Below are 12797 nucleotides of genomic sequence, written 5' to 3'. Positions count from 1 at the left end.
TCAGAACAGCAACTGGCACACAGCAGCCAACCCAGATGAAGTCCTCTTTTTTGCTTTCTCTTTCTCCACTCCCAAGCCCCGAGGGGTGAAGGAAACCAGAGCCACACTTGTCTGAGTAACACAAGAACATTCTAGTAAATTTAATTTAGAATATTTATTTTTCTTCTTTATTCTATAATTGTATCTTAAATTTTGTTATTTTCCGTTAACATGTAGAAACTTATCTTATACTAATATTTTAAAATGTATTCCTTTATTCTAAAAGTAATATGTTCTGTCATGACTACGAAGTTACTTTAATGTCCCGTGAACTCGGGGTGAGCAGCTGATGAATGCATGTAGCTGGGGAGAAAGCTGTTTTCCCCTGGAACTCGGATTTCTGAAGTTGTAAGCTATGTATTGGAATGCTAATGCCTCCGCGCTGCATGCTTTGAAACAGTAGTGGACAAAACCAAACCCTGGGGCCTCTGTTTGTTTGCAGAGAACACTTCAGAGGCGGGCCACTCCACACCCGGGGGAGTTGAAGCACATGAAAAAGACGGTGGAGAATTTACGGAACGACATGAACGCCGCCAAAGGACTGGATTCCAACAAAAACGAGGTCAACCACGCCGCCGACCGAGTGACCACGTCGGTGTAGCTCTCACCGTGTTCGGCCTGCTGTGTCTTCCCTGCTGTCAAAAGAGATGTCCCTGTGCGACCGAGGAGCCTCCTGCAGCCCGTGTTCACCACCCTGCGCCAGGATGCTGCTCTCGCACAAAGTGCCTTACACATCCCTCAGTCACTCCGCACGTGCCAGTAGCCTCCCATCCTGATTGTTTCTCAATTTCAGTTGTTCATAATAAGTAGAATACACTACTGTCAACATCTGACCTTCGTTTTTGTCTTATGTTGGGGTTAGAGAGAGCAGGAAGGGGAATTACTCTCCCCTTTATTGAGTGCTGGACATTTTGAACCTAAGTTTTTATGGACCTACTGATGAGAGGAAGCTTTATGTATGGGAAAAAAAAGATACTTTTTTAAACCTTTCTTGGCAGCTCAGATGGTGTAAATTTTAAAATTTTGTATAGGTATTTCGTAAACAAAAATTATGTATTTCTTTGTTATTTTATCTTGAAGACGGTACATATTTTCGTATTTGTGCAGAAAAACAAATTAGGCCTAAAGTATTCGTTTTTATCTGTACCATCCACTCCGTGCCTTACTGTATCATCCTGTCCTGTCACACCAGTTATAAACAGTGGCATCCTTGAGCAGCAAGATGGGAATATGAGTGTGGTCATTTTAAAGCAGTGTTGCATTTTAAGCAGTAATGTGCCAGATGGATCTGCCTGTTAACCAAAAAGATGAATTTATCAGTGATTTGTAAGTTTCATCTGGTGACTTCTTCAAAAAGATGAGCCAAAGGATTCGACTGCTGATGTGTCATTTCATACGCTGCCCCTCATCCTAAGTTCCTGTAAGTGCAGCATCGGACCGTGCCTACTCTAAAGACGTGTGTGTGCCGTTTGTATAATGATGTACAGCAGAAAAGCACAGAAAACGAAAAAAAACTGGTTCATAAAGTCAGTGGATTAATAACTTATGTATTGCAGAAGAATGACTCTTAATGAAGAAAGCTTTAAAAGTTTTATATCTAGATAAAAGACCACAATAAAGCAAAATAACCTATACCCTAATAGAAATGTTGCTATCTTTATACAAGTGCACTTTGATTTATAGATAGTTTTAATCAAAGCATAACAAAACACTGCTTCAAGATTTCCTTTTAAATCTGCTAATTTAAGGAGTATGTTTTTAATGTGTTTTTGTTGTTTTCTTTTTATATATGCTGTGATGAAAGAGAAATTCAAAGTGCCAGGCACTGTGTGGTGTCTGAGAAAATCATGGGATTTTTTTTTTTTTCCGGGGTTGGGTGGGATGGGGATTCCCTATGAAATAAACTCATCGTGGACATTGGCCATACAGCTTTTTAAAAATGATTACTTTGTGTGTTCAAAATGGTAGCAGATAATTGAGTTCTTGGACAAAGTATTTCTGTCTGTTGAGTGTCTAGGTTTTAGCCAGTTTTTAGTAACTTCTGGTGAGACTTCATTCATGAGTTATTTTTCCACACAGGGCAGAGCCCAGAACTGCCTTCAGTGTGGGTTCATCATTGTGAGTTGTGGCATCTGGCCAGTTGGACTCCTTGGAAGCCTGTTTTCTACCAAGCACATGCAATTCCTTCTCTTCTGTACATTTATCTTGGGTTACTTACCTGAACACCTTGTTGGTATGTCCGTGTATAGATGCATTTTTAAAACCCTGGAGGTGAGAGTACATGCCATTGAATGGTTTTCAGCTTTGCCTGAAATGGTAGGGACCCATTTTCTTTTCTCCATTTTAATAGTTTGACATACTCTGATTTTAAACCTATAAAACTGATAGTTGTAATTCAAGGACTGATTCTGTGGGAGTCTGTCGGAGTCCAGCTCCGACCTATCAAAGGGTTCTTGGGTGGAGGAGAGAGAAATGAGGAAGTATTAGTTGGAAAGATAGAAAGAGACAATAAGAAAGAGACACAGGATAGCTTTGGGAGGGCCCTGGGTCAATACCCAGTCTCCCTGAGGTTTATTCCGAAGGGCTTTTTATAATACACCAAGGGGAGAGGCAAAAGACCTTCCCCTTGCAAGATCAAAGCACACTGTACTGCCAAGTGTAGACCCTTCCAAACACCTGGTAACCACACCCCTGGCGAAATCATCCCTTTGTGCAGCCCTGCTGGGTAAAGCAAGCCCAGATTCTCTGACCCTGAGTAAGGTCTCTCTAGATAGCCTCTGTGGGCTTCCACATAATTCTATGTAGATAAACAGATTTTTATTTTAAGAGAGTCATCTTGACTCTGAAAAACAAACCAAACTTTCCCAGTGTATTTTGTTTGTGGTTTTCATATAAAGGCCGCCATTTGCCACACAGTTCTATCTTGGCTTTAGTGACTGGGTGGAGGTAGAGACACACAGAGATGGGGGAAGGACAGATAGTTACTGTAGGAAATGCATTGTACCTAATTATTTACCTCCTTCGGCCTGTTTTCTTCATGCCGTGTCCACAGCTGGTTTGTTCTGGTTTGAGTTTGGGCCTTGAGAGGTTTTGTTTCATCTTGACCTTTTATGCTGGCTGGTTCTGTGGTGCTCTAAAACTCCGGGGTGGTGGATCCAAACTTAGGCTCTACGGTGCAGTCGGCACCAACTCAGCACCCCCAGCCTGAGGATACCCAGACTTTCTAGGAAGGGAAAGGATGTGAAGGCTTCCTGTCCAGTAGTCAAGTTCCTGACCTTTTGTCGGGGGGGGGGGGGGGGGGGCAGGGATGAGAGTGGATAGCATGAGCCACTCCAATTCCTGCCCTTCCCTTCCTTTTAGGAAAGGGTGGAATTCAGTCTTGCACTGACTTCCGTTTCTGGTGGGAGTAATGGGTAAAGGTAGAAAAAGATAATGTTTATAAGAGCCTATTTACCTGCTTTCCTTTTCCACAATCTTTTATTTCCTTTTTTTATCAAGTGAGTTGTATGGATAAAGTAATAAAACAACCAAACCCACAACCTGGAGGAGGTGAAGCCAAAGAGATAGTCACTGGTGATGAAAGTGGTGACCAGCAAGAAACTGCAAAATGATTACCAACATGTTGGTTTTCTTCTGGAAACGTTAAAGGACTGTGGATAAGCAGCCAACTCCTAAGAGTTTGCTAACTGGTTATCCGTGAGAGCAGAAACACTAGGCTTTTTGCACGGCGGCCCATCTGCCATCATCTGGGAGACTGCCATGCCCATGAAGACATAATTAATGGATGGGTGAAGGCCAGGAAAAAGAAAATGTCTGTGTCAGGAAGTGACTCTGCAAAGCCAGTCCTGGCACTGGGAAACTGCCCTCCTTGTGCCATGGGTGCCCCGACAGGTGTGTGGTGAGGGACTTTGTGCTAGAGCTGCTGGTAAACACAGGTGACATCCTCGGAGAGTGGGAATCTCACTTCACCAATTCCTGCTGACTGACTTCACCCAGCTTCCCAAAGAGCCAGTTAAAACTCTGTTTTACAATAGCCCTCGGCTTTTGATTGTGGGAAGTCGAAGACACTCACAGTGGAGCTATATAATGGGCCTTGATGTGCCTGTCAGCCACCATCACCAAGTATCAGCACAAGATGAAGAGGCTTGCTTTTTTAAAGGGACTGAAGTTATGTTTTAGTATATATGCAGGAAAAAGATGACCACATGTGTGCTCAAAAGGAAGGAAGGACCCAAGTGTACTCTTTGAAATATCATTTTGGAGTTAATTTTTAAGTCAGGATGCCAATGAAATCATGGGTTTGAATCCCAGCCATACCACATGGATTTGATGAAGCGATTTAGCCTCTAATAGCTCAGAAGGGGACTAAATGGAATATATGGAACCCAAGCTCTCAGGAAATTGATGGTTGCTGTTATTACAGGCCCTGCTGCTTTGACAGTGATGTCATTAGGAGCTCTGAAATCTGTACCAACCAGCAGTGTGTGAGCAGGCGCGCAGCACTCTTAGGAGCATGCACCACTGGTAACTTGGCCTAAAATCTCTTCTATTGTTTTAGATATAGGCCCCCACATTGTATGAGGGGAACTCAGCAAAAATTCGCTGGCTTCAAAACTGTCAGTCCTCCTGCCTCGGCTTCCTGATGCCAGGGTTGTAGACTTGCACCACCCTGAGTAATCCTGATAAGTGCATTTGAATTGGTTTAGTTAATGGTTAGGTTCCCGTCCTTCTCTGTCAAACTTCCTCTTTTGGCCTAGACTTAAGAACTCCTCTTAAAGCTGGGCAGTGGTGGCACATGTCTTTAAACCCAGCACTCTGAAGCAGAGGCAGGCAGATCTTCCGTAAATTCGCAGAGCGAGTTCCAGGACCGCCAAGGCTACACAAAGAAAACCCTATCTGGGAAGTTTCTACCAAGAAACCGTTAAATACCTAATCAAGGAGAAAACTCTTTCCGACAAAATATTTTCCATTTTGCCGTGACCTCACTTTTATATTTTAAGTCAAATGGGATTCATTTTATTCCTTATCTCAGCCTTAACCCTGGCTTTTTATAATTTCCTCCCTCTTGACATACGATGTTCTGTCTCTTCTCTCAAAGGAGCTCCTAGGCTAGGAATGGATCAGGAGGGAAAAGTAGCTTTAAGACGCTCATCAAAGAAAAACCCCTGGAAACGATGATGCACGTGTTGGTGCAGCCTGAGCCAGGAGGGTGGAGTCGCCGCTCCACCTTGCTGCTGGGTGTTTAAAAAGCCCAGACAGCTGGCTGGAAAGGGAGACTAACAAGAAGAACCTGATGGGGAGCCTGCTAAGCTGCAGGCTGCAGGAAGGACTTTTGTTCTTGCCCATTGGCCAGAAGAACCATAATTTTAAACCATGAGAGCAGGCTGGCAGTCACTATGACAGGCAAGAATCTGCTGGGGTTGATTTTTTTTTTTTTCCTTCCATTTCTTTTGAGACATCAACATTCAACATCTAAAATGATGGGCTGCTCTTGGTTAGGTAGGAGATACATGGCTGCCGCCGCCTCCAGGTGCCTTCCCACCAAGCTAACTGACATGCTGCTGTGCTTTCCAGAATGACCCTGTGAAGTAGATCCCAGTTCCACTTTGCAAAGCCATGAATTAAGATTCGAACGATTTCATAAGTGAGCCCAAGATCAAGCTTTAAATCAGGGTTGGAATCTAAATTTGCTTCTCTGCTGACTCACATCTGCAATGGTCGTTTATTTTCCTTTACTTCCCTCTCCCAGCCACAGCCATGAACCTGCAATTACATTTAGAGTTGTATTTACAGTGAGGAGGCTTCTGTCTTCATGTACTCAGGTAATGCAGGCCTAAATTACGGACAAACACAGGCATGGGACTGCATGAGATTTATGCAGAGCCGGGTCTTCATTTTATCTAGTCTTGGTTGTTCCTGCCTACCTCTCCCTCTCTGCACACCATGGTGTCCTATTTAAGTGCTGCCGAAATCCCCATGGGGTCGATATTCAGCCATCTCCAGTGGTGTGAATCATCAGGCACTTGGGAGATAACTCACTTGGTTAGTGCATGACCAGAACAAATTGATGTTTCCACGTTAGCTGGAGTCAGCTTAGGAACCCGCTCGCTCTCGGAATTAGCATGTTTCACACATTGGCAGGCAGCTCTAGCGTGGGCCCATCATTTAGGAATGGATATATTTTTTTAATCATCACTACTTTTAATAGCCCTCCCTTGGAGAGAAGTCAGGTGCTAGGAGATCTGCACGATGCATCTTGACCTTCCCGTAGTTAGAGATGAGAAATTTCACGGAGAGTTTCTTATTTAAAGTCTGCCTTCGAAAAAGCTTGCTGTGAAAGATGTACAAACTGTATTGCTCTTGTGTAGACACTTTTAGAGAAGCAGGAACAAGATAGCTTGTGGGACCATCCCGTCTGTCACTGTCTTTGAAACCGGCTCTTCTGCTTGGTGGTAGAAAGAGAAAGCTTCCTGCAGTCTCCACAAGTCAAGAGACCAGCTTAGCTTCGGGGTGTGGTAGGGGGACGCATTGCACCCAATCCTGCATGATCCCAGAGAATATAAATGCCACTCTAGATGGCTGCTGGAAGTAGGTCTTAAAGGTACCAACTCCAGTAAATAGTTTGGAAAAAGCTGCCTGAGTGGCCTACCCTGAACACCTGAGAAGATATTCTTGCAAGTGGGCTCTTCTGTCCTGTGTGTATCCTGTCTGGTGCTCTCACGTGGGGCTGCCCTTCCTCCAGCTGGAGGTGTGAGTACTTGTTTGTTTAAACCTAGCTCAGCACTGCGTGGAAAAACAAAACAACAGGCTTACTTGTCCAGGCATTGAAAAGTTCTTCCTGAATTTTTGTCCTGCCCACTGGCCCAGAGGCATAATGGGTGCGGTGAGTTTCGGTGATAGTTTGGGAAGTTTCGAGAACAGGCTGTGTCTGCTGGGTTAGGGTTACCTGTGAATTTAATCATTTTGGAGCATCTGAGGGTCGGGAACATTGCCATAGACGCTGTGGGAGGGCCTGCTCGCTCCACCTTCCTCCTGATGGACGGCAGCAGATGCATAGAGGAAGGCCTTTGCAGAGGCCTGACAGTGAGGTAACCCCCATCCATGCTGATTCCTTCTTGGATGCCTGAAAGGAGTGTAGTGTAGAAAGAGCATCGGGTGAGGTCCCCTCTTTCCCACACTGGCTCCCTCTCCTCCCTTTGAGGACTGTTAGCAGGTAAATGTCCTGACACCCAGTTGAAGCAATCATTTGGAACTCAGTTTGTCACCTGTGGTAAATGCACACTGGTAGAATTACCTGCCACCTGTTCTGGTCTCAGACCACGCACTAGATAGTTTGCTGGAAGAAACAATGGTAGTACCAAGAACGAAGTTTGGTAGGGTTCTTTGCTCAATCCTCAGCTACTCGTAGTAGTTACTGTCAATTTGGGACAAGATGGTGCAATGTGAACGGCAAGAAAGATTAGGGCCCTGGTTATCCCCTTCCCCCATATTACTTACTCTTGCCAGGAAGCTGCGTGCGACTGAGCCCATCTTGCCCACTTGGGTACCCTGGTATCTTTGGCAGTGTGTTCTTGACAGTGGTGATACACAGTGGTTCCCAAACCGGAAACTGCATTAGAATCACCCTCTAGGATGTTGAAGGCAGTAGCTGTGGAACCCTGTTCATAATATCTGATTCAGGAGATGAGAGTGGAGCCCCAAATGTGCATTTCTGGCCAATCCCCAGGTGCTGTAGCAGATCTGGGGCCACACCTAGAGAAGCTCTGCTCAAACACAAGGAAACTTGATGTCACTTTGACAGGCCTTCTTTATTTCTGTGGACTTCCATTAACTCATTTGTAACCACCCCCACCCCTTTAAAAACATTTTTTAGAGAACTACATGAAAATGGGTTTGTGCAGACTTGCTCCTTACGTAGGTTTTTGCTCTCCCTTCCCACTTGCTGACCCTTGGGCCCTTGCTAACATGTGCTCACTAATGGCAATAGATGAAGTGCTAACAGAAACAGGAACTATGCTTACCTGTGGGTGAGTGCCCAAAGGGAAGGCTGGAAGTGTTGATGGCCAGATGTGGTGAGACTATATCAACATTTCCTGACTTGCCCAAGAGCACAAGAGCCTGCTGAGTGTGGGCTGCCAATAAGCAGCAACCTGGCCTTACTCATTTGTGAGCTAGTGTCTGGCATTCAGTCCCAAACCCTCCAACTTTGCAATCAGCCCCTATGTCTGGGTTGTTGGTGAACATTCTGCACCCCACCTTGACATCTCAGATTTGCAAACATCCAACTGCGTCACCCCCAGGATTCCTAGGCTCACCTGTTATCCTGCAATGAAGACAAGACAATCTGTCTCCAGGAAACTGAAGCCAAGTTGGCTTTTTCAACAGCTTCAAGTCTTCTTTGCTCTCCTAAGTTTATTATCCCCTTTTGCCCTCCAAAGTAAATATCTGATATGTAAATTTATATCAACACACATGTATATTGAAGCCCCTTTACATTGTCTAAAGTAGAAACTTGCCATATTGAAAGTTCCAGAAGGTGTGTGCACACTTAAAGCTTGTTTTATGATTGGTTCCTATCTAAATGATGTCCTTTGCTGTTCCACAACTTCATTTGGAAATAACATTAAAACTTTTTTCAATAATGTCCCTATTAATAAAGTCCAAGGATCCTTAAATCACAAATCACTGTTTGTGAAAACAGAATTTTCTTTGACTATGGTTGCTTTGGTTTGTTCTCTATTGCTGTATTAGAGACCATGACCAAAGACAAGTTGGGGAGAAAAAGATTTACTTATTTATTTTACCTTACAGCTTAGAAGTCCAGGAACTTGAGGCAGGAACTGAGGTACAGGCTGTGAAGGAATGCTGTTTACTGGTTTACTCCTCACTGTGTGCTTGGCTTGTTTATCACACCACCCAGGACCACCTGCCCAGGGGTGGCACTGCCCACCATGCACTGGGCACTCCCACATCAATCATTAAGAAAATGCCCACAGGCATTCTCACAGATCAATCTGATGAAGGCATTTTCTCAAGTGAGGTTACCTCTTCCTCCTCTGTGATGACCCAAGTTTGTGTCAATTTGCCCACTTTAAAAAAAAAAAAGTATTTTGTGTATGAGTATTTTGCCTGCATGTATGTTTCTGTACCACATGAGCAGCTGGTGCCTAGGGCGTTCAGAAGAGGGTGCCAAATCCTCTAGGACTAGGAGGAGCCATTATGTGGGTGCTGGAAATTGAATCCAGGTCCTCTGCAAGAGCAACAAGTTCTCTTAACCACTGAGCCATCTCTCCAGCTTCTTAAGCCAATTAAAAAAAATGTACAGAGCCCAGATGCCCCTCAAATCTAAAACATTTGCCATATTACCTCTATTAAGCATTCAGGAGTTTCCTATTGTCAGTGGGTACCAACTGCTGCATTGTGCCACTACAGGGCCATGGCTGTGCTTGCTGCCTACTTATCATAGCCAGATGTTCCTCTGCCAAAGTGGGCTGGCTGCAAAGCACCTGAGTCTTAGTCCCTTCTAACAGCATAGCCTGGGCTCACTGCTTTTTCTGTGTGGTGCTCTGGGACACATTCCTGGGAGCAGCCCTTGTCAGACTGCTCAGGAGTTGGAGATTGTTTCGTGGCACCCCCTCCTTGGTCTGAGTACTGCTGTTGACCTGGCTGAGCAATTTTATCACATGACGTACAGGGTCTGTAGTTGAAACTGTAGCCTGATCTATGAATAAGTGATCTACAAATAGTCAAGGTGCCACATTCGTTCTTGCGTAGCTGCAGGTGTCAACCCCGCTGAAGCAGTGAGGGATGGAGAAAGGACAGAGGCATGGACACAAAGAAGCCGAGATCAGGTTGTCTAGGCTCTTGGATGGAGAAGCCACAGCACCCCAGATGCTCCGTGTGTTTATTATACACAGTTGAACAGAAAGGTCGAGTGGTTGCATGTAGTTGAACAAGGAGGCGGAGTTAGTACATACAGAGAAGCAAGGTGGCAGGGTTCTTTGTATTCTATACAGCTAAACAAGGTTCAGCTTTACATATACATGTTTTATAAACAGCTGAACAAAGAGACAGGCTCAGCTAATCTCAATAGGAGCAGTCTCTGTAAGGGAGCAGTATTCAGGATGTAAACACCTGAGGGGAGAAAGCTATGGTGGATGTTTTCCGCCCACACTGTCAGCATTCACCCTTAGACCCAAGGAAGGCTTTGCCATCCCCCTGAGCCTCACCTGGGGAAGGCTTTGCTACTCCTGTAGGTTTGAGACATTGGAGTCCTTGACATGGCCAGGCCCATGCCAACAACACATATTCACTTAGGGCTTTACTGAGGCACCACTAAAGGTACCACTAAAAGTAAGCTTTATTTTAGGGGGGAATCGTGGCTTTCACGAGTAAAACACCAGTGTCTATTCCCCTGTGTGTACCCCTATTCTTGCTTGTTCTGACATCTTTTCCTAGACATTATCCCTCTCTTCCTGCCACTCTCTGATCTTGCCTCTCTTAGACCTGTCTATCTGTAATTCATTTTGTCCATAACTTCAGATGCTTCTATAAATATCTTTTAATTCCATCTCACAGGATCAAAAATCTTTTAAGTTCCTCCATAACTGTCTCTCCTTTTCTGTGAAGACTGATGAGAAGATTACTGTTTCTGCCCCCCTTTCTTCATGTCCATACACACCACTGTGTATACACATATCTGTGGGGATTCTGCCTCCAATAAACGGCGTTTTAGAAATACTGTAGCTAGGCCATTCGCTTTCTATGTGGCTTTATCCAGTGGACATGTGTTCCACTTTTACTTCACTTGACCCTTCTGCTGCCTACACTCTGTGAGCATATTTTTGAACATAGGGGTCACAACTGGCGCCCCAAGTCAGGTCCGGCCATTCATTCTCAGTAATTCAATTTAAAGAGCCCCATTAAAAGTGGAAAGCAAAGAAAGGAAGTTTATTCAGTGTGGCCACGTTGGAAAGAGGGACCAAGAGTCCAGTTAGCCTGCCAAAAATTTCTTTGAGGTCCTGATCTGAGATTCCAGTTTAAACAGTGGTCAAGGATATGCACATCTAAGCGGTCCATAGGTTTGAGTTGAGCCAGGACACGTATGGGAGAAAACCCGAAGCACGTCATCCCGTGAGCATCTGAGACAGAGCCAGGACCCTCTCTAAGGTTATGCTGTTTTTCCTTCTGTACAGCGTTTACTATGTCAATGCAAAAACAAAACAGAAACACAGCTCTCATCTTAAAGGAAATAAGAGATGTTTTTTCTTGAGCCCTTTTGAGTGACTGTGGCATGGGAACACAGATTTCAGCGATCCCAGATCCATGTTCCAACATGGAAGCAGTTTCATAGTTTTCCAGAACAGAGAAAGACAAAACTCAAGGCAAGTTTAAAGTTCGTTTGAGGTATGTCTAAAGATGCAGGAAGCTCTCTATGATGACACTCTTAGCTTTGGAGTTGGTGGAAGCTGGGGGTCTGCTACGTCAATAGATTCCAAAGGTTTTTATCTGTTAGTTAGAGGATGTTCATTCTGACACAGACAGGGACAAGGAAGGGCTGTTCTAGGATAAAGCTAACCCAAGGTAAGGTGATTAGCCTTTGGACCTGCAGTGTTCCAACCTCCCCACAGCACTGCTGTTCTGATCAGTCAGTCAGCCTCTGCAGACACAGCTTCTTTCCAGGACTTCTTCACAGTTAGATGTGAGTCTCTAGGTCCATCTGGCATCCAAGTGAGTCATCTCATCAGTGTGTCAAGTAATGATAACAGGTCTCCTTCATCAAGTGACCACTGTTCCGTGGCAGGCCCGCTTCAAGTGGCAGTGCTCATATTAGCTTAATCGGTACTTTCCCTCACCATCGTGTGCTTGGAGATATTAGACCCATTTGAGTGGTTAGGAAGTTGAGTCAGAACTAAGATCATTGACTCACTGGCGGGTGCTGCTCTGGTGATTGAAGTCAAGACTGTTGAATTTGCTACTGTGACACCTTCAAGGGCAGTCCTAGCCCCAGGATTTACAAACCCCTTCATGACAGATAAAACTAGGGGTTGATAAATATAGAGAGGCAAAGAGAGAGAGAGAGAGAGAGAGAGAGAGAGAGAGAGAGAGAGAGAGAGACAGACAGAGACAGAGAGAGAAGGAGACAGAGAGAGAGACACAGAGAGAGAGAGACAGAGAGAGACAGAGACAGAGAGAGAAGGAGACAGAGAGAGACAGACACACACAGAGACAGAGAAAGACAGAGAGAGACAGAGAGAGACAGAGAGAAACTACTCCAGATCAATTCTTAATTGGTTCTCCCAAATAAAATGCCTTCCCCTGGCATCTAACTATGACAGTGCATAAAGAAGGGAGGAAAGTGAATCATGTCCAGAGGAGATGGACCCTCTATGAAGCTTCTCACCAGCCAACAGCTAGAGTCCGGTTCTATGGATAAGAAGTTGTGGAAGAACCTTGTTTTCTTGGGGGATGTGGGAGTGGGAGGCAGGAAGGGAAAGATGAGATGCAGCAGAGCCTTGTGTTGATGGAGTGAAGAGAGGTGGAAGGTGGAGACTGAGATTGTAAATAGGGAAATGCAGATACATCACACCGGAAGAAGGAATACATTTCCATATTTGGCAGGCCCAGGGAGAAAAACTAATCTGAGATGGAACTATAGTTTCATAAAGAATATTGTACTTTAGAAAGAAATATAGCATTCTGAAGTAAGACTCAGGTGTATGTTCTCATCAGTATTAAAAACTGACTGGACAAGCCTC

The 12797-nt window shown here is 44.7% G+C and overlaps 1 protein-coding gene across 3 annotated transcripts in view; it reads left to right on the top strand.

Moving 5' to 3' along the window:
- Lrrc1 (leucine rich repeat containing 1) overlaps positions 1 to 870 on the top strand; it is a 119921-nt gene extending 119051 nt beyond the window's left edge. For all 3 annotated transcript variants that reach the window (XM_059268257.1, XM_059268255.1, XM_059268256.1), the window contains one exon: positions 482 to 870. In XM_059268257.1, coding sequence (XP_059124240.1) covers positions 482 to 640 — 159 coding nt within the window. In that variant the 3' untranslated portion in view covers positions 641 to 870. The remainder of the gene's footprint in view (positions 1 to 481) is intronic.
- The last annotated feature ends 11927 nt before the right edge of the window (positions 871 to 12797 follow it).

Source organism: Peromyscus eremicus, chromosome 7 (genome assembly GCF_949786415.1).
Source record: "Peromyscus eremicus chromosome 7, PerEre_H2_v1, whole genome shotgun sequence".
NCBI lineage: Eukaryota > Metazoa > Chordata > Mammalia > Rodentia > Cricetidae > Peromyscus > Peromyscus eremicus.
This window is presented reverse-complemented; position numbering and strand designations above follow the sequence as displayed.